The sequence below is a fragment of the Neodiprion lecontei genome, chromosome 3 (genome assembly GCF_021901455.1).
Source record: "Neodiprion lecontei isolate iyNeoLeco1 chromosome 3, iyNeoLeco1.1, whole genome shotgun sequence".
Lineage (NCBI taxonomy): Eukaryota > Metazoa > Arthropoda > Insecta > Hymenoptera > Diprionidae > Neodiprion > Neodiprion lecontei.
The window spans coordinates 37,502,255-37,527,847 of NC_060262.1; the positions used below are offsets into that span (position 1 = coordinate 37,502,255).

At 40.4% G+C, this 25,593-nt stretch overlaps 4 protein-coding genes and 1 long non-coding RNA gene across 11 annotated transcripts in view; 2 read left to right on the forward strand and 3 right to left on the reverse strand.

Annotated features, from left to right (window-relative positions):
- The window catches only part of LOC107224611 (transcription factor AP-2-epsilon), a 216,315-nt gene extending 204,554 nt beyond the window's left edge, over positions 1-11,761 (reverse strand). Inside the window, exons 1-2 of the mRNA XM_046735033.1 lie at positions 11,174-11,761; positions 2,837-3,018 (exon numbers count right to left, since the gene is read on the reverse strand). The gene's annotated coding sequence lies outside the window, so the exon portion shown is untranslated. The remainder of the gene's footprint in view (positions 1-2,836; positions 3,019-11,173) is intronic.
- Positions 11,762-12,184: 423 nt separating this feature from the next.
- On the reverse strand, positions 12,185-13,283 carry LOC107225342 (LYR motif-containing protein 4). The gene is made up of 3 exons (XM_015665773.2): positions 13,162-13,283; positions 12,913-13,033; positions 12,185-12,521 (listed from the first exon to the last, which is right to left on the reverse strand). The coding sequence occupies exons 2-3, from the start codon at positions 12,993-12,995 to the stop codon at positions 12,329-12,331; spliced, it is 276 nt and encodes a 91-aa protein (XP_015521259.1). The 5' UTR covers positions 12,996-13,033; positions 13,162-13,283; the 3' UTR covers positions 12,185-12,328.
- On the forward strand, positions 13,119-16,333 carry LOC107225341 (probable phenylalanine--tRNA ligase, mitochondrial). 5 transcript variants are annotated; one of them, XM_015665771.2, is made up of 4 exons: positions 13,119-13,255; positions 13,740-14,461; positions 14,565-14,857; positions 14,969-16,333. In XM_015665771.2, the coding sequence occupies exons 2-4, from the start codon at positions 13,747-13,749 to the stop codon at positions 15,257-15,259; spliced, it is 1,299 nt and encodes a 432-aa protein (XP_015521257.1). In that variant the 5' UTR covers positions 13,119-13,255; positions 13,740-13,746; the 3' UTR covers positions 15,260-16,333. The 5 variants fall into 5 exon arrangements, with proteins under 5 accessions (XP_015521257.1, XP_015521258.2, XP_015521255.1 ...); XM_015665772.2 differs by having other exon boundaries at positions 13,192-13,295; XM_015665769.2 differs by lacking the exon at positions 13,119-13,255 and adding an exon at positions 13,305-13,559.
- Positions 15,354-25,522, reverse strand: LOC107225340 (probable phospholipid-transporting ATPase IIB). 3 transcript variants are annotated; one of them, XM_015665766.2, is made up of 13 exons: positions 24,808-25,522; positions 22,151-22,295; positions 20,845-21,117; positions 19,990-20,232; positions 19,453-19,641; positions 18,785-19,365; positions 18,284-18,700; positions 18,009-18,174; positions 17,523-17,901; positions 17,200-17,440; positions 16,953-17,119; positions 16,664-16,867; positions 15,354-16,426 (listed from the first exon to the last, which is right to left on the reverse strand). In XM_015665766.2, the coding sequence occupies exons 1-13, from the start codon at positions 24,975-24,977 to the stop codon at positions 16,293-16,295; spliced, it is 3,309 nt and encodes a 1,102-aa protein (XP_015521252.2). In that variant the 5' UTR covers positions 24,978-25,522; the 3' UTR covers positions 15,354-16,292. The 3 variants fall into 3 exon arrangements, with proteins under 3 accessions (XP_015521252.2, XP_046590981.1, XP_046590982.1); XM_046735025.1 differs by lacking the exon at positions 24,808-25,522 and adding an exon at positions 23,324-23,772; XM_046735026.1 differs by lacking the exon at positions 24,808-25,522 and adding an exon at positions 22,959-23,186.
- Positions 22,179-22,791, forward strand: LOC124293608. The gene is made up of 2 exons (XR_006903488.1): positions 22,179-22,318; positions 22,528-22,791. It is a non-coding gene; the product is annotated as an uncharacterized LOC124293608 (long non-coding RNA).
- Positions 25,523-25,593: the final 71 nt, after the last annotated feature.

A 25,593-nucleotide genomic window follows, 5' to 3' on the forward strand; every position in this document is an offset into this window, starting at 1 on the left:
TTTACGACTGTGACCTCCTGCACTTGCGACGATCATCAACCCTTTGCATCCTCGACGCCCGTTAGTGTTATATAAACATATAGATTCCCGAGCCGACGCGCGAAACGACGTGACTGTTGGAATTGCCGTTTATGCTGTTGCAGTAAAGACGAGGGAACGCGATAATTGTAAGGAAAAATGGCGGCGCGTTATGGTGGTGCAATTTTGCAACTTACATCTTTCAGGGCCTCGTCAAGCGGTTATTGCTATCCATTTTTTGTAGTTTCCAATGAGGTATTATCGCAGTGGAAAGGCTAGAGTGATAAGAACGTTCCTTAAACGATCTTGAATCCATTGGCGAAACTATATACTAAACTCGCATCAATTTTTTTGAATAGCGACGCCGGCAGTATTGAATGGAATAATAATTAAATTGCGAGTCAATAAAATCAAGATCTATCGATCAACCTCACGTGAGTTCAAAATCTGCGAAACACGCTTGGAATGCTTCAACGAAGCCAATCCAAGTCAGTATATCAAAACTCACGGACTTCCGTGTTGAAAAATGTACCAAGTAGGAAAAACTTTTCCGCATACGACTGCTTCGCGACAAAATCCTGATGGTTGCAGACGTGCTAAGTCTACGCTTGTAGTGCTATAGCCAACGAGGCCTACACCGGAGCATGGATCCACTAAGCAAGGCCCCGAAGTAATTAGCTGGTTATTAACTCGTCGAGTTTGACCGTTGCAGGATGAGATAGGGCATAGGTCGCAAAGCGATACGTCAACCTGTAGGATAGTCGGAAAGTCGAGAATTGACGGAAGTTTAGCATACGTTGACTTACTTGAACCAATTTGTTGGTGGGAGTTAACCACCGTGCATAATATACGTAATAATTATACTCGGCAGGACGAACGAGGCGTGGAGACGAGATGTGTATACCTAGTTTTGAGAAGGACCGGAGGAGACCTTCGGCGACTACGACGAAGATTGATGCTCGCTCAGGAATGAGACTACAAGGACGTCGTTCAGCTTCGAACATCCACGCATGGATTCTACGCTCGCTATGAACATTGTTATGCCGAATTCCATGGTGGTTCACACTGTTTGTAACGTCGAATTTAGCCTCTCTTCCTGTTGATCTCCGTCAATCAACACTGAGCGAAGTAAACCGTTACAGGGACACGTAGATTCCAGCGTAACTGTTCAATCCGACGGTGAATATCCGCCACTGTAAACGAAGAGCAGGATCAATTCCGAGCGACTCTGAGCAACGAATGACAATCGTATTTCGTGTGTATCTACGTCTAACACGAATGCAGAGTTAGTCAAGGACTGGGACTGGAAAAAGCAGCAAGCAAGCTTTCGACAGCTGGTTCGAATCTCAGACCCGGGGCCGTCAGCAAGTAGCTCGTCAACGAGGAGCACCCCAGCATTCGAGCGAATAGTGAAACCCCAACTCTTCTCGCCGGATTTTTAGCCTCTGGGCAAAAGTCCGATGGAAAAGTTGCACTCGGGAGTGCTTCGCCCTGTTTTTTGGCCTGGATATAAACCCGTTGTATCTCCGAAAATTTTAAAACCTTTCCAACGGTCGTTCTTTCGCTAGTTACTCTCTTACTCTCTTTCTCCGGCTTCGCAACGCCGATAAATCCAAGGCAAAGAAAGGCGATTCGAAAGTTCACGAAACGGTCGATGTGGCACGACGTCAACTTCCCTCAAAGTCGAAACTCCGCACTATTATCGTGCAACGCTTAAATATAGGTACATACGTAGGTATAAAGCCATCCGCGCTATTGCTTTGAGACCGCGGTGCAATTTATTCTGTAACTTCGTGATTATAACACAAAGGCTCTGGCAATCGCGTCTGTTTATGAGAGATCCATTACCGGAGTTAAGCTTGATCCTGACTCCGGGAGCCCGGAGTCTGCGCCGATTCTACGGTCTACCCAGGGCTCGGTACTGACTCCGGTGGTGCTTGGGAAAGTCCCGAACGTGCAACAACTTTGGCTTTGCTTGGTGAAGCGAACGCAGCCTCGCGAAAGGACCATGAGCGCACTGAGCAGAGTTTAGTAATCACACGGGTCGCTGCACCACAAAGCAAGACGCGACGGGCTGCGTATATATACGTTTACAAGTCCGTGTGTTGGTACGGGTGAGCAGCAGAAACCACCAGAGGACGAGCGGCAGGCAGCATAAGCGCGATCTTCAAACCCTGTGAGATGTTATTATTACCCTCAGATTCCAAGATCAAGAAACTTGGATTAATAAGATGGAGACCGCGCCTCTCGCGTGGGCCGTCCGACATTCAACGTCGTCTTTCCATTGGTCCTCTTAATCGTGCCTGCAGAACCAAGTTTGTCAGCGTTTCACGAACCCGTGATCTTTTATATTCGCACACTACGCGTAAAGGTGGAGTATGTACTTGAACTTTGCGCAGGTGATTTGCGTGATTGATCACTACTTATGCACCGCTCGATATGCGGACTGCTTTCGCATTCACCGGCTTTGATCTGGCGCAGGGTACAATTGCAATCATCGTGAGACGTCTCGTCACATTTCCGACAGTCGGAAAAAACATCGCCAGCTAGCGTTTCGTATTGGAAAAATTGGTAACGGGTCGATACCGTGAACTAGTAGGTTTTGACTCCCCGTGCCTTGAGACCATTGTACTTTTATAAAACGCATCAAGCCGGGTCGTAACTTGATGATGTCGGTCACAATTGAGACCCTTTGATTTAGACCACAGTCTCAGGTCGACCCTCGTGAAATCCACATTGTATGAATTCACCGTGAAACAATCAGACATTGGCCCCTTTGTAACCGAGCTACAAATGACGTGAGTAAATGTATACTTACATAGGCGCGTGTACGCTGGGACAACTGGATCCTCGGCAGAGAACGTATGAAAACGGTAAGTGGGAAGGACATCCTGACTGATTGTGGTCGCAGCAATCTTGACGTTCAGCGAAAACTTCGCTTGTACCCCTAGAGGTCGTCGTTTCTTTCTCCGTTACACGATACCCTCGTGGCCTTCGGAGCTTCAACAAAATTCAGAGCGTAAGACGGTGAGTATCGATGTTTGGTCGAGGAAGGAGAATCATTTATAAGACATGAACGATTTAAGGGAAAAGAAGGTTTCTCGTGGGTAATTTGATATCCCAGTTACACAGTCCGGCCCGAGTCCACCTGCTGGTATGTTTTGCATAAAGTATACAGGCGTTCCCACCCATGCACACCTCACATCTACAGAGTATGAATGCGGATACGTTGAACGTATAGAGTATTATATCCTTTTGACGGTCTGGTAATGAGTCATTAACATAAATCACAAACAGATACATAACGCTGGCGCTTGGTATTCGAAACAAGGTAATTCAGAGCAAGCGGGCAGGCTGCCAGGGAAGCATGGAAGCAGGCAACAGCTGCCCTGGGCAAAGCTTTGCCTTTGTACCGAGACTCGGCAGAGTCCGATGCAGTGACATTATACGTCGTTATACGAACGTGGTACGTACGCGATCCTGGGTAAGTTTCAACGCATGCAACGTGTACAACGTGACAAGACAAAGCTGACCACTGGACTGAACCCCAGCAAAGAATTCGAGAATTCAAGTAGCAATTTCGAGTCGCGTATGACCAAAGAAGACGATAAAACTGATGGAAGAAAATTCTAGGTCCGAAGAATCAGGTGCAGGTTGTGGAGTCCGACATTTAGCTGGTTCGTATAGTCCAGCTCGGTGAACCGCCGGTTGCCGGTCCACCCTCGCATCCAACAATCTCTGCCGCGTCGTTCAAAACCTAGAATTTTATACGCAATAGATCTATAGAGTCTAGTCGCTAACGTTTAGCGATAATTCTAGGGTTCCTCGTCGGATGCTGGGACCCTTGGGGGGTTCCTGGGTGACTTATGTCCAGGCCCTCGGGCCCCATACGATGCACTCAACGAAATGATCATTATTATTACGTATAGCAGACCGCAACAGCTGATGACGAATCTATGGGCACATGTATGGGACCATGTTGGGTGAAATGCCCACGTGTCTGAACACCGGAGCCACGGCGCACCTTACACATGGTCGGTTTTATTCCAGGGCGTTCGAAACATCCGACGTTTCGGGATAATCACTGTCATCGACACCCAAAAACACACCTCTCGTTCTCTCCCTCGTTTTCTCGATCTCGGTACCGAGATTCCTGGCATTCGTTGGCTGCCGAAAAGTCAATCGGGGAGGAAGAGGGGACGTTGGAAAAACGCTCATTGCACTCGGAAGGCAGGATTCTATCGTTAATTAGGTGAGCTCGTTAATGCTTCGGCTTTTACAGCCATTTCGGAGTTACGTAATTGGGCAACGAGAGTCTTAGAGGGGAATCGGAGCCTCGGGGTGATCAGACCTCACGAATGACAGTACGTTGAAAAGGTTAATGCCTCCGGTACCGATAATTAACCTGTTACAATAATCGACAACCCAGGGGACGACGGGTACGCAAGTAAGTGGAAATATGTATGAAATAACGAGTCGCGAGTCATCCTCGGTCGTCATTCGACGCGATCATTCATCTCCACTCGATACCGGGCTCGATACCGTCGAAGAGATACGCGTCGGAGCGTGTACCCGGATTTATAAAATTGTAATGAGAGTTGGTATATACCAATCAACAGGCAAACCCTCTGCACGAGTAGCGTCTACTTAGAGTAACCAAGTATTACAGGCGATAGGCACTCCGGCGGGCAGATAATACCCGTAGGTACACGACGTATAATTCCCGTGTATAAGCTACCAGCCTTGAACAACTGCTTGTAATTTCAAATCACTTCGAGGTATGCGGAGCTAATTGGAAATACTAAGTCATTTGGTGTGTACAACTACTTTCCCTAATTGAATCGTCCCGCAGGTTCTCGAGAGCAGCTCGTCCGGAGGTTTTGCTCGGAGCCTAAACGCGGAGCCGCGTTCGTTGGACATCTAATGAAATGACAGCGAGCTATAAATCCCCCTGTGCGCTTGATCGCCGACCTGGCCGTTGACAACGGGGTTTGAGGGTGGCAGGGGTTTGGCGAAGGTGGGACAGGTGCAAGTGACGCCTTTGATCTCCGATGAGATGACGCTTGCGGCCGGCGTTGGCGGGACGAGTAATTATCGAAACATGGAAATTTCGAACGATTGTTACATCGCGCGGTGGTTAAAAGTTAATTGAAAAACAAAAAGAACTATCCCATTGATCAAAGAGGATTCCACGCATTTTTCTACTCCTCCCACCGCACAACCGCTAGTTGCGTATAGACGAGAGGCTGCGGCCATGATGACGTGACGGACAAACCCGGGACGCGGATGAACCCACAAAAAATTCCCAATGGGTTCGGAATCGCGTGCTAGCTGTTGACGACAAATTGAGGGTTAAAATACAGTCGGTAAATAGTCGGACGGACAGAGCGAAGGGTGATTTCTATCTAGGCGGTCAGGGATTATGACCCTAATTTGAACTAGGTATCTCTGTATGTACCGATGCGCGCTAGGGCGAACGAATCAACGAATTAATCTATGCATTGTGTGAGCGACGGATTTATACTTTCGATGTGGATAACAGACCTATATAGTCAAATGGCGGGCTCAAAGAGCCAGGGCTAAGTGACATGTGCCGATTCGTTCGACAATGAGATAAATCGTGAAGCGATGAGCGGAATTTTTCTTTTACAACGACGAGGTGAGCTGCGCGATTTTCTTATCTTTTTTTCTCAAATTGAAGAACATCGTCGGACAAACGACGCGTGTATACGTGCTATAAATCATTCTCACTCTCGTATCTTTTTGGACGCCGATAAATCAAGCCTCGTAGACGTCTTAAACTCCTTTTAATTTTCCTGACGCAGTTTCGGAGCGATTTCAAGCGGTTTCTATACTCCAAAACCCTTCTTTTCGTCTTTCTTTTACCGCTCTCTTCTCTTCTTCTCGCTTTGAGCTCGGAGAGATTCCTAAATTGCCGCGCGATATTTCATCGTTGGAGGAAAATAATTTCATAATTTTGTTTTATGCCCATATACCTCTATATATATATACATGTGTGTGTGTGTGTGTGTGTACACATTCAGAATGCTCCGTCGACCATCACGGACAATTATCCTTGATTGATTGACGTAAGAGATTCCCAAATTCCAGCTGCGTATCCTCCTCGTAAACTCCTTCAACGCTACACTTAATACACGTAAATGTAATACAGTATCCCTGCACATGTGGATAGTTCGAAGATGAAATTTTCTTTCTCTTTCGCATTCTCCCACACCTCAAACCTATTATAGTTTCCGATCTGCGATCGAACCTCTCACATAACTCTACATTTCGGTAAAAAGAAATACGGGTTCGTTATTTTGTCACCCAATAATAGATATGAGATACCGCCTGAAAAATGGTTTATCCCCTAATATCAACTCAAATCATTCTAACAACAATTGACAGAGTATATCAAAAATTCGACGGGTAAAAATTGACGTAGTTTCAAAATGCATTAAGTAGATCAAAAAATTCTCTAAAAAAGTTTACTTCATTACATTGCTCAATATGTAAAATAGGTAATTAGTCTATCCAGATGGCTCTCGACTCCAGATTGACAAGAGTTCAACCATAAACAGGATGCAAAAACTCTACGTGTAAAACATGATAATACTGACTGTTTTTAGACACTAGACGCGTCGTATTATGTAACCGCATGCAAACCATTCGTCATAATTCACTAGCGAACGTACATTCATGTCGTAACTGATATCAATAAAATGATGATAAATTAGTACTTGAGGACGGTGAAAGGTGTTCCATACGAGTCGGAGAGTCGTGAACAACCGCATTCGTAACAGGCCGAGTACGCTCTTTACATCTGCACATTCTTTATAACTGTGTAAGACGCGTGTCAAGGCGCGGAGAGACGTGAGAGAAGAGACGAAAAGAGGACCAGATCATACGACTCCGACCTACAACCCTAAACGTTCCAAGTGCTCGGGCAAGAATGTGTAATTAGGGGGCATAAAAATAACCACCGCCTACTCAGGGCACTTGCTGTTGTGTTCCAAGCGGGCACATCGAAATGCCTGGGTCATCGCACCCGCAACTTTGGTTCCCATCAATCTCTTCCGAGGTCTCGTCGGCTTTGGGTGCTTTTTTCCATGGACCGATTATACGAAACACGAAGAACACTTTGTTTTCAACGTTGTAAAAATATAATTGTTGGGTGGGTGGTTAGCCCGTGCTATATAGTTGCGGTTCGTGTAGAAGGCTGCGGGACCCAAAAGAACCTAAAACGAGCCGGAGAAAAGGAGCCGAGGTAGAATGATTCCCGGAATGGAAGAGTTCGCGGCTAGCGCCGCTGCACCGGGGTTCAGGATTTCGTATTCGCGTGAAACCCAGCGTTTCGTTGCTACTGGCTGCTCATTCCCAGTTCCATAGTTCCACGATATTCGTGCACACACTAGCGTGTCGGTACGTGCAAGAGCTGATTGCAGACATGTGGGTAAACACGACCTGATCCAATAACTGGCGAATTAAAGTAGAACTCTTTCCAGCAATAATTCTTTCCAGACGCACTGGGCCCAGCTCCCTAAGGACAACGGCGACGTGTGGCTGTCAATAACAAAGACTCGACGTGGAGACCCTCGGCCCGAGAAGAGGTCTGATCCTGTTAACAGGATCATCCCGGTGCCACTAATATGCCGGTCGTGAGAAAGATCACAAACAGTGGTAAAGAGAATTGCTACGACCTGCAGCGAGGACGAACGTAACGCGAGAAAAGTGTCGCTCTCTCTCTCTGTAAAGGTATATAGACGTATAGTGCACTTGAGCTAGTCGACAGTCGTTGTAATAATGTTAATTACTGGGATCTCATAAATAAATAGAACAGTTGGCATTTATATTTCCGCGGCATAGTTGTACAAGTGGTTTCAATTACGACTGCACCTAAACCGATTAACCGAAATATGGATTTTGCCGGATCATCAAGACTTTAGACATCAATGTTAATTACAGTTAACGCAATATTATAGAGAAATAAGAATCCCTATGATGGAGAGAATCTCCACAGAAAATTGCACAGGGCATAAGATTGAAAATTTGATGTAGTTAAAGTGGTGATCATTTTGATTTTAACATCCAGTGATGTCGGGAAGATCGCGGGCGAAAGGTTGACGGGAAATCGCAATGGCATACGTATATACTAGAATTCGAAACGGCCCGTCACAATATTTGCATACGGGTATTATTTATGGAGGTTCCCAAGGGAAGGGCTGTTATGTCATGGTTATCCCGGAGGACTCTGGACGATCAAATCGCATTACGTGGCGTTGCCCGATTAGCTATGCGCGTGCAAACTAAATTAACGTTGCCGCATCTTGACGGTTAGCGGTGAGTCAGTAATCGGGATGAGAAACTTATACAATAAGCGGGGTGAAACGGCTCTAAAAGAAATGATCTTCCGTCCACCTTCTCCGTCTTCTTACTTCCATCCTTACAGCAAAGCAAAGGAAGTAATTTCAGTTTCCGAGAAGCTTCAACCGCAACGTCGCGAAACCTTCGTCCACGCTGGTTAGAGCGAGTATTGCCGTCTTTGCCGCTTGACTTAACCTCATTTCCCGGATTTTTCTTACGTCTTTATTCCCTGTCTGCTCCTCCGGCCGCCTACTGTAGGTACGCTTTCTGAAGAACCTCAAATTACAGTAATTCCTCTTGCGTGTAATTTCACCAAGTAAAATCTTTGTTTTCTTTGTTTCCAGAGGGCGAAGGTACCGAATAGACCGTTGTCTATACTACTGCGCTGGTACCTCCAGATCACCATTGCAGGCAATTCGTCAGAGGATTTAAAGCTCTTGTAAAAGCCACCCCGTCCTCAATGAGTTGGTGTTTACATTTCTGCTTTTATGTAATGCAAAATTCAAAATCTCGCTCCAGACATGTGATTTTCGTAAAAACGGAAACCGCCTTCACCCTAGTAAATTTGTAATCCCAATGGCGGATATCTTTCGTGATGGATTCAGACATCTTAAGCCTGACTTACAGATGCGAAGCGATCTACGTAACAATTTTCAACGTTCGTTAGAAAGTCTTCGTAACGAGTTAATTTTTTCTTATTTTTTTGCTACCTCTGCAAAGGCTCATTTGCAGAGGGTCTTTTCACACTCCGTGTAATTCCGGAATCCTGGGAAAGGTGCAGTAACGCCTCCGAGCAAAACCACAAACGACAAATTGTATTTGTTTCTTGGTGAATCTTTTTCCTTACAGCTCGTAAGCGTTATTTTTTTGTTTGTTCTTTTCCTCTCTTTCACAGCGAACACCTCAGCCGCACGGTGTTTACGACGTCTTCGAACATTTTCAAATAGCTGTACCAAGAACCGAGAGCTGAACGCTACCGTCATGGAGGCTGAATTTTCATAGAACATCTATAACTCTTCTTCACGGAAGCGAATAATCCTACGGTACGTAGGCAAACAAGACGTCAGTGGTCCTCGTGCTGCTTCGACTTCAACCCTCCTCGTTCATCCTCCTCACTCACACAACCCTCTTCATTCATGTTCGTAGGGCTTCCTTCCCCTTAACTTGGGAGGCGCTTTCGACGGCAGACTAATGATTTGCAAACATCACCCCTTAGCTTGGCTCGTTTCGCTCATTACGAAGTTTTTGCTGGGCGCGTTAGGCGCAAGCGAGGCGCAGACATCTTGAGGAAGCTTGAGAGGGGTTGGTAGCTTTCGTTCAACTTTTTAGGTTCATTTTATACCCACACCTTGGTCGCTTTACGCGAAATATTACCAAATGCACTGCGTGGCTGTGACCAATTTTCATGCTTCCATCGTTATGACACATGCCAACCATCGTTTTATTTCAATGTTTTCCCCGTCGTTTTCACCATATTCGCATTTACAAACGAAAGAAAACTCACTAATAAATACAAATCACAATCTTGACAGTTAAACCCATCTCGAAAATTGTCATATTCTTACGTAAAGTCCATGGGTAAGCTTCAAGATTGTTTTTTAATTATTTATCATACAAATTAGATCATAATAAACCAGCATGGATATTCTATACTTTAGCGTAACCGCATTGGAGAGAGAAACTACACTTGAAATGTTCTGGAGCTTAAATTTTTATAAAGAAAAAATCTAACTAAGGCGGCATAGAATAAGTAGCTATGTATTCCAGTGGTTAGTCCAAAAGCAAAGATTGCCGTCATTTCTACAGAGAATTTGCGTGACGAGCTTAGCCAAAAAACCGAACCCGCGGAATAATTTTTACTCGCGTATCTGCAGCAAATTATTCATCACATACCAACAATTCATCGATTGTTGCATAGCGAATCATATACTTTTTTGTGCGTCTTTATTCCACTTAATCAATAACCTCAGCAAAATTTTACGAGTGAATTTCGCAAATTAAAATTGTGTCGGTGCTAACCACGAGGTTGAAGTCAATAAGGCTAATGTAATGGAAAATGTAAGAAAAATATCACTTTTTTTGCTTTTTTTGAATTACTGTAAACGAATTAAATTTCCAAAATATGTTTGTATTTTCCTGAATTATATCAATAGTTTACTAAATTTCCAACAAATCTCAAGTTGCGAAATAACGATACTTCGCAAAAATGAATCGTTAAATTTAGGGTTCTTGGAAAACTCGCAGAATTCACAGTAACCTTAACTGTGCAACCCGTCCGATTGCATCTGAGCGCTGTTAATAACTGTCAGTGATGGTCAGTGATCTCAAGTGTGAAACTATGGTGTTCATTCATTTACATAGATTTGAATCGTCTTAGCAACACCGGGTATGAGAAGAAACAAACCAGTGATGACGGTGTTGTCATCTGTTTAACCATCATTGACAGATGATATTATCAGTAGTCGGTAAAATAGGACATCACTGTAGCGATGCATGCTACACTACCAATAAATCAGGCAGTACGTAAGGTAGCAAATCGTTTTACCAATACGCTATGTTTACTGATTGTGAGTGAAACTATGTTAGTAAAACGCTAAGAGCGGTCTGTCAATTAAATTGCCTGTTATTAGGCACGGTCTGTAACAAATTTGCGTGTCCAGATATTACATTTTTTTTCCCGCACACAAATAACTTAATTGTTCGATAAACGAAACAGCATCAGCGCAACGCACTTTTTTACAGGTACAGGACGCAGTCATGATTGAATTAGAAGAATCTTAAAGCGACTTACCTATCACACCATCGGCAGAATGTCCGCGACCGATGATACCTAAAATTTTCGTAGTTCGAGTTGATTGTACCGTCAAGCTTCTTTCACTCTTCTTGACGTTTGGAATAATTGAAATCTCAATCGACGTCAGACATTTTTTCTAAGCCTCCAAAAACGAAGCATTTACACTGTTTTACTGTAGCAAATGAAAATTACAACAAGTTAAATAACACGCACTTGAAAAAACTTCACATCGCTCAATTAAAAATTGTTAAGATCAGGAGAAACATATGTATTATTTCGCGGTACGCGGTTAAAAGTAAATGATGCATGCAAGCGGCAACGAAATCACGAAAGTAACGTGTTGAGATGTCGGATAAATGCACAGGATCCTGCATCATCGCGATGTTTCTGAGAGTAAGAATATTCGCTGTGTTTACACTTGAAGCCGTCTAGGGCAACGGAGCGAATCGTCTCTCGCCTGTCGCGACCGTGGCTCGTAAGAGAATAAACATAGCTCCGTCCGAATCCGAAAACCAGAAACTGTTCGTCATATCTTACTGTTTACAAAGTGTTCTTCATGCGAGTACCGCCCTTATTTGATAATTATGATACCGTTGTCTTTGTAGCAATCTAGACCGGTAATCGTTACTCGTATAAGTAACCTCACTCGATTCTTCGTGTGGAGATATGATTAGATATATTGTGTACAAGATGTTTGACGTACTTCTCATACTATTTACCAAGTTATTCGGAAATAATTTCGACCGTCGAACGGGTTCGAAAAAGATTATCGAATAATTAGCATTCTGGTCGTATGATTACGTGATTACATGCGACATGGCGGAGCATTAATCGCGATGCTCGGAAGTCGTCGTGCATTTTGTATTTCGAATGTAAATAAAACGTACGTACAATGCACAGATTCTGAAATTGGCAGTCTTGTGTTTTTGGAGATTGTAGATTATCGAAGTTGCATACTTTAAGATATACGATTGTTCTGAGAGCAGGGCCATACAATACATGAGCAGACAGAGATGACTGATTTTTATTTATAATTTACCGGCTTAGTACTAATAAACGAACTGATCAACAATAAAAGTCCTTTACACAATTCACTGAACGATATTAAATAATAACAATTATTCGTACCGTTGCATTATCCAATGATTAAATTTACAGCGCTTTTTGCGTAGGTGTTGTTTCTATCACGAGCTGGCGAGTGCTGTAGAGATTCCCGATCGTCACTTGTCTTCTGATCATATCCAAATTCGTCAGTCCGTAGTTGTAACTTTCTTTTATTTTCTCTGCGTCCTGGAGCAATTTGTTTTCTCTGAATTCATGACGGATTTTCCTAAGTGCGTACATTCTGAAATACAAGATTAAATACGCGATTATTAAAATCACCTTGTCTGTCGGCAGAGGCGATGCTATGTCACGTGACGATAACAATCGAAAAACCGTACGCGAGAACATTCTATTAATTGTAAGAGTTAAGTCATTTCAAACAAAATTGATTTAGCTCTCGAACAAGGTTTATTTGGCGCGTTGACACTGTAACAAATTTATAAGAATTGTTTTAACAAGTTTCTCAAGCAGTGCCGGATGCACGTGGTTGTCAAGTAGAAAGTCACTCGACCTACTACGTTGCGTAAGCCGAACCATGCGTGCCGACATTGATCGAGGCTCTTAGCGGACGAAAGAGAATGAATATCAAGCCCTACCACCTCTACGTATTTAGATAGATATTTTGTACTTGCCTGTAATTGTATGAATCCCATTTCTTGCTTTCTCTGATCAAATTTCGGTAGAGGTTGACGATCATTTCACGGGCGACAGCCATGATTCCTGGCAGCTAAACAAATCACTCGATAGCCAGTTCTGCCAACATGGTAAGAAATTATACAAAGTCGAAAATTGACACAATGATCTCTGGAAAATTATGCAGACCAAAGACTCTCAATAATAATATATTATCTTAAACGGATATAAAGCCAACAATGCTACACCTGGTGGTAGAGAGAGCTTGAAGACATTGAATGGAAGTTGTAGGTGAAAAACGTAACTCTTCCCACTCTTTCTCTCGATCTAGTGAAAACTCAGGTGTGTACGATGGCAGGCCATCTAGAGGGGCCTTTAAAAAGTAACAACAATTAACCTAACCCTAATTTCACATTGTAAAAGAATTTTTATATTAATTGTGTGAAATATTCACCGTAGTAAATTTCAATTGGAATTTTCTTAGATATTATGTGAGAAGACTGTGAGACGCATACCTGATGCACTCGTTGGTTTATATAATCTAACCTTATTTTAGTTTTAAATACGTACTTGTAAATATTACCGGTGACTCTCGGTGTTGTCTCAGTAATTGATTAAAGATGATTTCTCATACACAGTTGTTAAGGTACTCATTCAGAGAAAATTTCCGAAACCGATTGCTCTATGTGATTATAGAATTGAATGACAGTGGATACACGTGTTCTTTGTAACTTTTTTTTTAGAAAAATTAAACATTTTTTGCCCAAGTATTCATCGCATATTTCGTAGAACGATAAAGTAACATAATTTTTATAATAAACTACAGATACAGCATGCTGAAAACCATACGTCATGCCTGCGTGTGGATATCGCCTGCTAGAAAATACTCCCTTGCATCGAAACTGGTGAAAAAGGGAAAGAAACTTGAACTTCTCGATCAGAAATACCCAATAGACGAATGGACAAATGTGACAAAAAGGATATCCCAATATCCTGGAAAAAACTTACATCTAAAACCTGATCATCCGTTGTCACTCATAAGACAACGGATCGCAGATTATTTTTACAAAGCCTATCCAAATAAAGTGGGCAATCCATTATTCAGTGTCCATGATAATCTGAGACCAATTGTCACGGTCGAACAAAATTTTGACTCGCTGCTTGTACCAAAAGATCATCCCAGTCGAAGTAAAACTGATTGCTATTATGTCAACTCTGAAACTTTACTCAGAGCTCATACAACGGCTCATCAAGCAGAACTAATTTTGATGGGTCTGAACAACTTCTTAATCATCGGTGACGTTTATCGAAGAGATGATATTAACTCGACACATTATCCTGTATTTCATCAAGTGGATGGTGTGAGACTTCGGACACAAGATGAGATATTTCAGAATGTAGAGGACTCTAAAAACTTGAGGATATTTGAGCACAGGGAATCGGACAGTCCTGATAAACAAGGGTGCCATACTTTGGAAGCAACAAAAATTATGGAACATGAATTAAAAACCGTTCTAGTCGGATTAGTAAAGAGTTTCTTCGGTCAAGGTGCATCTAAATTGTAGTCATTTTTTGTCTGCTCCTTCGTACTGGAATAGTTTGAAAATTACCACTTCATCCATATGTTATAACGTGTCATTCATTTTCATAGATGTTGAATATCGATGGGTTGACGAATACTTTCCATTCACTCACCCATCTTGGGAGTTGGAAATTTTGAAGCATGATGAATGGCTAGAGGTCCTAGGATGTGGTATAGTACGGCAAGAAATTTTGCAGAAATCTGGAGCTGCAGATCGTATAGGATGGGCATTTGGTGCTGGCTTGGAACGTCTTGCTATGTTGTTCTACTCTATACCAGACATCAGGCTGTTTTGGAGTGAAGATCCTGGTTTTTTGAACCAATTTAAAGTCGAGGATTACCACTCACGAATTGTATACAAGGTAATGTACAGAAGTTTGATTTCGTCTTGAATGAATTTAAATATTAATCTGTTTCTTCTATTTGTTCGGTTGCTAAGGGTTGAGATATAACTAATAAATGATATTTTTCAGCGAGTCAGTATCTATCCACCATCCTCAAGTGATATAAGTTTCTGGCTGCCAAACGAAACTGAGTTCACGCCAAACGATTTTTTCGAAATAGTCAGGGATATTGGAGGGGATATTATCGAGCAAGTCGCATTGATAGATGATTTTGTTCATCCGAAAAATAACCGCAGGTCACATTGTTATAAAATTACATATAGACACATGGAACGCACTTTGACAAAATTCGAAGTTAATACTATTCACCGGAAAATCGGAAGAGCTGTTCAGGATAAATTCAATGTTGAGATTAGGTAATTTGAAATATTAATAAATCATGTTTACTTACAGAACGCTGTGTTAAAACTGTACCCTGTCAACCATTCTTAGTACTTTGATAAGGATATTAAAGTAATTAATATATTATTTTATTTCGCATAAATTAACTAAAAACAGATTATATAATAACATATGTATGCATGTATACATGTATATTTATAATTAGTTATCAATCTTATTTTAGTCATCGTTTCTGTGTATACTTTTAAATGTCTCTATAACATGATCACAAAAATTTTTCTCAGGAAAAAATATATGTTTATATCTCACGACTCTAATGGTATGCAGAGCAATTAAAATTTAATTTTTGAGTCTAGTATGCGACGTTTAATAAACTATTTGTCTCGTTTGAAGATTAAATTATCAGAAATATAAGCAAAGCAGGCCTATTAGGCAAACCTTGCAATGAATCACAAAGCTTTTTAAAATATACCTATTAACTAATGCAGAATATTTCAAAATCCTCTTGACTGCCTTGATTAATATTCATAGGGCAATGCCAATAACTGTCTGAATTACAACTTTTTTTTTGATCAGGTAACTTATAAAACGGCAGCATAAAAAAATGTGTTAGCATTGTATTATTAGAAAATAAACCACTACAGTTTCAAAGCAGCTTTCAAGCTTTGCTGTTTGCATTCTTCATTCGGAGTATATTGACATACACAAGAGATCTGTCCAACTGGAAAAGTTTTACCTCGTCTGTAGTAAAAGACCATTTATGCTTGGATGTAATAAAAATCTAGTGTTTCCACGGAAATCATTAATTACAGTGTCCCGGTTTGAATGATTGAGACAAGGCCCATAAGTTTGTGTCGAGTGAGTTTGCCTAGACCTCGTTTTTAATTTACGTGAGTGCCGTAAAATGCGTTGATGCTTAATATATCATGTGTATAATATTTTAGGTAATCAGTAATTTTTTGTGACAATTTATTATTAGATAATTGATCCTTCAGGGTATAGTTTATCTTGATTACGCATATCCTCTGGTCAAATTTTATCACATTAAACTTTAAGTCAACTTTGTATAACTCGGTGGTGAAAACTTTTTTCTCAAAAATTTCAAAATGTACAACGGCATACACGAGACCAACGTTATCACTAGTACTTTCCAAAGGAAATCTGTGGTTTTTATGAATTCGGCATCTGTATAAAAGTAAATTTTTGTCATTATTATAGCACACGTGAAAAGAAATATTGTGCTAGTATTAAGAATTTAGTAAGTATAGTAATGAAATGGGGTGTGATCGCAACTCCAATACTAACTTCTAGATGAAAAATATATTAGTGTGCCAAGACATTAGTGTGCAAGACTATTGACAAAATTACAAAAATAACTATTGTCTTTGATGAAAACTGTCAAAATGATTAATTTTTACTTACCGAAATAATCCTTCAACACGACCAAGGATAACAAATATAACCCCAAAGATAAAATTTCAGCAAGAACCATAATTTTGTGCCAGGTTCGAACAGTCAAGGCCACCATGATCAATTCTGTTAATACCAACGCCGAAAAGCTAATAGCCACAATGTGGATGAATTCATCTTCGAACATGATGAGGGCACCATACATTATCACTCCCCCTAAAATTTTATTGAAAAAATAGTCACATACTTAAATCAGTAGCAGCAGTGTACAGCGTGAAAAGGATTATAAACAGTATTTTACCTTGATATATACTGATCAAAATCCACGTAAAGAATGTTTTATAAGACAGACAACGTCCTTTGCTAAGATCTTTATAAAGCTCTGGATAGGTAAGTGCAATTTTTTCGGATACGTCCTTATCCAATACCAATGAAAACACTGGGAACATCGTGTAAATCGTTGCGTAGCTGAAAACAAGACCAAATTGAATGTTTCTCTGCCACCGTAATCAATCAATAATTTTGGGGTATTGATTTTGAATACTTACCCAACCATTAAGAATCCCTGATACAACGCCACAGACGACAAATAAAAAACCGCTGAAAACACAGCCTGCATTGTAGAAATGATCAAGCCACGATGGATGACGAATTGACTCAGAGCAGCAGATCGCTTGTAACTTCGTCTGCCATGAACGAGTAACAATGTAGAGAGATGACTAAATTGAGGAATCGAAAAATCAGCAGCTAAAGATGCCTGACGTCCTTCTAAACCCTCCAAGCCGATGCCTGCAAAAAATGAAAATATCAATTAGTCCAAGCTTGTCATAAGCTAAAAATATATTAACGATTTACAAAGTAACATCCTCACCAGCATCCGCTGCTTGTATCATTGAAACGTCGTTTCCACCGTCACCAACTGCTGCAGTTCTTTTGCCAGTGTGCTGTTGTATGAGCGTAACAACTTCGGCTTTTTGCGTTGGTGAACATCGACAGCAGACGACGGCTGGCGAGCCACATGCCAATTCCAGAAATTCATTCTCATAGTACTGAAGACACACTTCGAGAGAATCTCCGCTGATAACAAGCGCGCAATCTTGCTTTTTCCTAAAAGTATTCAGTTCTAAATGTGCGTCTGTTCTTGTCACAACGGACTTGAATACGTGAAGTCCTTGAGTTCGCGAAACTAGTCGGGAAGACTTTGCTATGCACGTTGCTGTTTCCAATTTATCCCCTGTCAACATCCATATCTGAAAAGTTGAAAGAGTGTGACCCTCCATTTTGTTTCACTCATCACAGTTTAAACAATGTCGTTAGAATTTTTTCTGGCACAATCAGAATGGCAATACACTTGTACCTTGATTCCTGCATTTCTTAGCAGCTCCAAAGTAGGCCTTACTCGATCTTGGAGCTTATCTTCAACGCCTGTTACACACAAAAGTTCCATTTCCCTTTCGAGACTTTCTATAACTGCGGTAACTCTGGAAGCTCTGTCACTGACGCACATTCGTGCTGCATTGTACCTGGAAAACGTTAATGTTCAGAGTGATGCGGACACTCCCTACATGACTGGTCCATAGAATAACGAAAGCCCATGTTTTATATAATTGCAAGTAGATTGGAATTGAATACCTAGCTTCAAAATCGAGATATTGTTCTTCTGTGAGAGTCTTTTTAGCGACAACCAAAGTTCTCAGTCCCTCTCTGGCCATGTTTCCACATTCTTCCTCGAGCCAATCATTGTATTGTACTATTCCCGACATAACAACATCAGCGCCTTTCAAATAAAACACCGTTTCGCCACTGGCTTCCTCTCTGACAATGATACCCATCCTTTTCGTCTCAGATGTGAAAGGAAAAGATTGCAAAATTTGGTAATTCAAAACCTGTCCATTTGGTGCCTTCAACTGCATAGATACTAAGTCACGTTTTACAAGACCCAAACCAACTTCTTCGGTCCATTTCACCAATGCGACTTCATCTGGACTCGAGGCTTGGTAACTCGGTTTTTGCTCCGCCGGATAATAGTGTTGATCAGCTTCCGTTTGGCTGTGAATAAAAAGTGATTCGTTATCACCTCGGCACTTTCAGAACTAGAAACATAACAAAACAATAATGTGTCTATACTCATACCTTTGAATAGATCCTGTATCTCCAGTTTCTACGCTTACTGTATCCAAATTGTTAGTAACAGTTGAATCGTCGTAAACTGGCGTAACATTGTGGCAAAGTGCTAGGGCGTGGACAGCTTCGTAAATTCTTGTGCTTTCAGATCTTCTGACTTTACCACCATAAGACATAGTGGATACTCTTATTGGAGAATTTTCAGAGCTTGGTGTCGAATAGTAAGCTTTCAATACAGAAGTAACTTCGTCGAACGTTTCTTGACCATACGATACTGTTCCCAAATGCAATTTTTTGAAAACCATTATATTTTGTGTTAATGTTCCCGTCTTGTCGCTAAGCAAATACGATATTCTGCCCAGTTCTTCAGGGATCGTTGTCGTTCTGACAACTGTGCCTGCTATTTCTCTATCTCTTTGAATACACCAAGCGTAAAATGTCTTGCCCATGTCCAAGTTTACTCGCAAACTTATAGGGATTATGTATGAGAACAGCAATACGAAACGGAACATGTAGCGGTACCAAGGGCCGTTGAAACCCTTCAAACACATCATTACCAAAGCAAGACCGATCACCGCACAAAATAAGACCTGTGAGTAATTTAAGGCTGATGTAGGTCTTTGTAATATTCCAGGTTACATGATCTCTGAACTCAGTAGAAGAAAAGATTAAATTACCTTGGTTAGCTGATTGATCTCTTGGTCAAGTAAACCGACTTTGGATCTTGGAGCGGAATGATTCATCAATGATCGGGTTTCTTGGCCAGTATAGACAACTATTCCTAACGCAGAACCTGAGGCTATTGCAGTATTTGCCCACAGGGTGTTGTCCACACCAAGGCTTTCTTCACTACTGTATCCATCATACTAGAAAAATATGTAACAAATAACTGAATAAGAAATCACCTTCATCAATCATCTATTAGCTTGAAGCTGAATTTTCTATGAAAACCCATGTAAACATCTCTTTAACATCACATATGTTCCGTTGCCTTTAACATGAGCAAACAAGATTTACAAGCAACAAACTCAGTTTAAGGATTTCACAAAAATTACATAAAGACAATATATGTTTAGTAATACTGCAAATAGTAAATTTTAAAGTAACAGGTAGCTGATTACTGTCAAAGAATTTTTATCCCTTCACTTTCAGGTACCATTAATTAAACAATTTTTTGGATATTTCAATTGATTCCAACTGCTTCACATACTTACTCTAGTAAAGGTTCCGATAAAGCTATGTATATCTTTCTGTGGCTTTTCGACATAGAGGCTTGCTTTGATATCAAATAACTGAGCATCGTTATCCAATTTTTGAGTAGCAGGAACAGCTAACCGTAACTTCCAGTCTGTTTCTCCGTCCAGTTGATCCGTTCTGACGAAACATGCTCCGGACTTTTCAGTAGTCCGTAACAGCACTAAATCAGCTGGAACTCTCTGGCCTTTTTCAACAATTACCTATTCATACAAGTGAGGCAAGTGTAAATACAATTTAAAAACCCAACGAGATACATATGTAAGATTCTTAGGTTGATGGTACTTTTTTTTTGATATCAAGGCTGGACAAAATTGATAAGTTAGTTAAGAATCTTGTTGATACAACAAGAGGTCTGAAGAGTTGATTGAACGTACAACATCACAGTCTTGCTGACGTCATGACTCACGAGTACTAATGTAAATATTTGGATACTCCAAAAACTCCAAAAACTATGGGTAAACTGAATAAAATTCTTTAATATTAAAATTTCGTATTAAAAGGAGTAGATCATCTGTATATCATACTTTATAAATTGTTTTAGATTTTCCATAAACATAGTGGAGTTGCTTTCAAAGAAATATTGTCTAAAGCTGTGATTCACTTGGGTTGCGCCCATAGATAAGCTTATCACGCCATGAATGCCCATACCAGTGAACTTTATTGATTCTTACTAGGCCACGGGCATGAATAAAGTAACAATAAAAACCTATTGCTGTTGAACCAGAATGAAATGAAACTCAATGTGACAAGGCCACTATTTAATTACTACTTTGATTAAAAAAAGAAAACAATTGCTCGTTTGGTCTACCTACCAAGTCACCGACTCGTAATTTTGAACTTGGAACAAGCTCTGGTGTGTCACTTCCTCGAACTATTCTGTAATATTTTTGCGCATTGACTTCCTTGTCCCTTTTATAACGCCTGAAGTCATCAACGGCTTCACGGCAAATTGTCACTGTTAAAACGAAGCCTAAAGGTCCCCAGTATGTGTACAAATATCCGATTCTTATGTCAGGTAAAAACTGAGACATGGCCATTATGAGGAAGTACAGGTTCAAGAAAAATTTGAACTGCTGAAATAGAACCTAGAGAAAAGAAAGATATATTTTCAAAGTATAACGCACAGAAACACTTTTTACCTAAATACTTTATTGTTATTACTTGTTGAAATTGTATTGTGTCAAACCAGTAAAAGAAAGTTTTCTATACCTAAAACCGATAGATTGATAAGATCATTAGGTCAGATCAATAAATAGCCCACTACTACGCGAAAAGAAGTAAGGTATATTGTATCTTGTAGACGTGTATATGTTTCCATAAATCTATAAGACAAACTCTCATGCTGATGCTCTATTGATTTTTTAGTGTTATACTTTGAGCTGAACTTGGACTCACCACCTTCCATTATTAGTCTCAACACTATTGAATTCTGTACTTTCAGAACTTTTAAGGTCATGTGTAAACTCTTCCCTGATTTCTGATTATTATTCTCCATGCATTGCAGTTTGTATTTTAATATGATTTACAGCAATAAAGAAATTCAATTGCAGAATTATGTTTTCCTACCAAATGCACTTACCATGGTTGATGCAATAATTATTTAAATTTAGATAAGAAAAATTGTTGTGATTTTTTCATGAAAATAGGTTCAAAACCCAAATTATTGGTATAACAGAAATACAGCTGACACATTGATACTACCATAGTATTGTTCAAATTAGAGTATACCGTTAATTACAAATGTGATAAAATATCATCCAAAATATTTACTTTTATCTTCATCAACGAATTTACTTTACTGCATCTGACGTTCTGAAACTATTAATTATAACAGAATATTGACAAACCAATTTTTCATTGCATTGACAAGACCACATAGTGTGAAAGTGTTTACACAAAAACTTACAAGCCAATCAATAATTAGGTAACACATCTATCAGTATAGTTACTATCATATTTAAATTACCTTACATGACAATCTATTGGTAATGGAGAAGGAACTTCTGTGACCTTGAATTTAATATCTCAAGCGACACATGCTTATGACTACGATGTTAGAATTTCAAATAATTAGATATGGCGAATAATTAATACCTCACTAATTATTCACTAACTCACCAGAGGTAGAAATGTGATAACATTGTATTTTTGGTTTCTGATGACATTTGTTGGAAACTTTTCGTACAGCGGTTGTCCAATGTGAATTGTCCTGGCTCGGAGTTCCCTTTCTCTGCAACATCGTCGCCACATCCATGTGCAACATCTGTAACGAAACGTTGCGATCAAGTAAGCGATAACTGCTTAACCATGATAAACGAAAATTTGTAAAACTTTAAGCAATTTAATCTACTGGTTGTACATGTTAGTACTGCAAATGTGAAGATTCAATGCTGTTTCAGTGCTTTTTTGCAAACATATGAAAACAAACAAGCTGGTTTGTTCCAATTGACATTTAAATGAATTTATGCTATCCTCAGGTTATTTATCTTTTTCAGTGTTTGGACAATTGGGCACAATGTTAAGAATGACGTCATGTTCAAGTGTAAAGGCGAAGACTATTTTGCATTGGAAACGTAAAGAAGCAAGCTTTTTCCACGACGCAATTAAAACGAAGTGAAAGATAAGCTCACAATTAGCAGAAAGACAGAAAATATATTTGCAGGAGATTTCCATTGCGGTAAAAAAAAGAGAAAACTAGTAGAATAAAAAAAAAAAGACAAAACAAAAAAAAACGCAGTCAGTATGTAAAAATACCAAAAGTCAAGATTTTAATTTTAATAATAAGCACGACACACTTAGGATCGTGAAATAAATTAAGTAACAAATGGACCGCTGACATATACACTGTGGCATTGCTTGCAGCACACTAGTTGATAATTAGATTTCGCAACAATATAAACTGTGTTATTAAATGTGTACAACGAACGTTCGAAACCGAGAGTTAAGCTCATGCGTCGTGTGGCAACAAGGAGGGCTACACATTTCTTTTTTGGGGGAAGTGCAGCTGGTGGCAACTGAATTTTATCACGATCGTTAAACAATTTATTGACGCTTGCATAGGTACGACGTATATGCAGCGACGCAACCGCGATTTTGACGAGACGAATTCGCTCGTTAAATAAACTTAGCGAACTGCCGGATGTAACGAACTGCGGTGGCGTAAAGCGTTCGTCGCGTTCATAGCCAGCCGCTGGGTATACTTGGGTAGCTACGTTCCGCCGATAGAAATCGGTCGAAAAATCGAGGTATACGCAGTTTTCCGGGTTCAGTCGTATAACAGAAGTGCGTCACCTTGTCCACGACCTGTCATTCCTGGGCCTCGATATCAGCGGAATGTCCTCCTTCGAAAGTCTTATTACGTTACTGTGGGTCTCCATTTGGTCGGTGTATCGTTTAGAAAACGGCACTTAACATGACGCGGCTCGCAGTCTTTCAATTATTACCATGGAGTAATAGCCTGAATTAGGATGAGACAAATTCGAATTCACCGTTTAGCGAGATAACAAAAACGCTTCAGCTTCCAATGACATCATCCAGCGAGGCACGCCTCCGTTCAGGACGACAAAAGAAACAAGAACGGCAAGGCTTTCGGTTAAAATTTCCGCGTTTAACACTTGTAGTACAATAGAGGTAAATAAGCACGTCGTGTTGTGTTCTATTTTATGCCGATATACATCATTGTTTTTGTTCAATTTATACGCTATGAAAATGGACGTCTTCCAGGTTTTCACCCCAAAGATATACTGGCGACACCTATGTGAGCGAACATGAATTAACTACGCATCAGACAGAGGTCAATAAGCGATCAATTCGGTCAATCGGAACATGGTCCGTACGATCGGTAATCGAGATTACAGCTCTATTTTTTACACATTATGCTTTTATTGAAATTAATTAAAGGCAAAAATAGCTGAGCAATCCACATGGAATAAAAATCGTCAAATTTATGAATGAAATCTCATTCAATTTTTAAGAAGATATGTAGGAACATGAGCTAGAGTAATGTCAGCCGGTCGGGAAGAATTGTACCATTGATCGAAACCGGTCAATGCAATCATCGAGTATTACCAAACTGAAATAATCATTCAAAGCAGGAATTTCAATGCTTCGCGGACGTATCGCGCCATGCTTGGTAAAAGCGTGAGATGATATTACAATCGCGAATATTTTTGGAAATAACTTTGTATTGATCGCGGGATTCCCGCTATTTCTTGTCGTTCATCGCGTTTAACTGTCGCATTCCCGCTGAAAGTCATAAATGCGGACATGGTTGCGGCGGTAGATAGATAAAACTCTTCAGCATTATTAATTACTTTTCAAGACCAATGGTTTTCTGTGTTCATGAATGGGATCGTTGGCGAAAGAATTTAGAGACGGTTATCTCTGGGCAAATTTCCGCGTCGAGTACTCCGCAGGTAAGTGAGCCTGGGCTGGCTTGGGACAATGAGCTGCGGTGTTAGCGGTCCGGTAACTTCTTTATCGATGGAAGTCGTTCAAACCGCAATCCCACAAGGACACACAAACCCGGATTAGGATAACCGTCTTTCAAATTCTTCGGTCAACGATAAGATTTTCCACGCGATCATCAATTGTACAAAGTTTCCCTGATTGAGAATCATCATTCAGTCAGTTGCTGCTACCTGGCGGCAATACTGAAAACCGTCAAATATCGATTTCACTCATTTCGATATCGAGGCGGGAAATTTGTTCGAACCATTTTTGTGGTGAATAATTCTGGCAATAAATTAATTTGATGCAGATTATGTTTAACTTACCCGCACAAAATGTTTGTGCAGAATCGTGAGCAGGTGTTGAAACGTCGATTTCTTGACGCCAACAACCGAATGCTATCTTCCGAAGGTTGCAAAAGGTAGTCAGTTTCTTCATCCATTTCGAAGTCTCGTTCGTCCGAGCTAAGACGCAATGGCAACTCCTCCAGCCTCATAGCTGAATGTTATATTTATACATGTAGTATTTTAGGACATGAAGTAAGACCGTTGAGAAATTTTTTAGAATATTTCTTTACGTGTAATTAATTCGTGTTAGTTTCGACGATGTCTGACTAGTTTCAATAATTCGGACTCTAGCGTAAAAAGATTATCTCGAAGCACAGCGAAATACGCAAATAATAAATACGTCTACAAAGTTTTGTTTACATGTCAAACAAATATCTTATCATTATTATAGTTACGTATAGTCGAAGGGAGTGATCATTCCTATTCGTTTTTATGTTTTAAAACAAGAATTATATTAGTATTATCCGGTACTGTCGCATATTTAGCATGTTGATTAATATTAGTAAGGTTAAATTTTCACGAGCCACGGTAAATCCTGCCGGTATTTTTTCTTTGGCTTTAACAAGTATCGACAATGGTATTCAAGACGTTTGGTAAATTTTAGGATGTCGTTGAACTAAGTAAAATATGTAAAAAAAACTACGGTACTAAACTAATCCTCAAAATTCACAACATTTGAAAAATAGTCGTATGTTGTCAACCGCCATGTTGAAGACCGTATGACAATAGATGTCACGTGACCTTCCCATCGCGCATGCTCTAAGG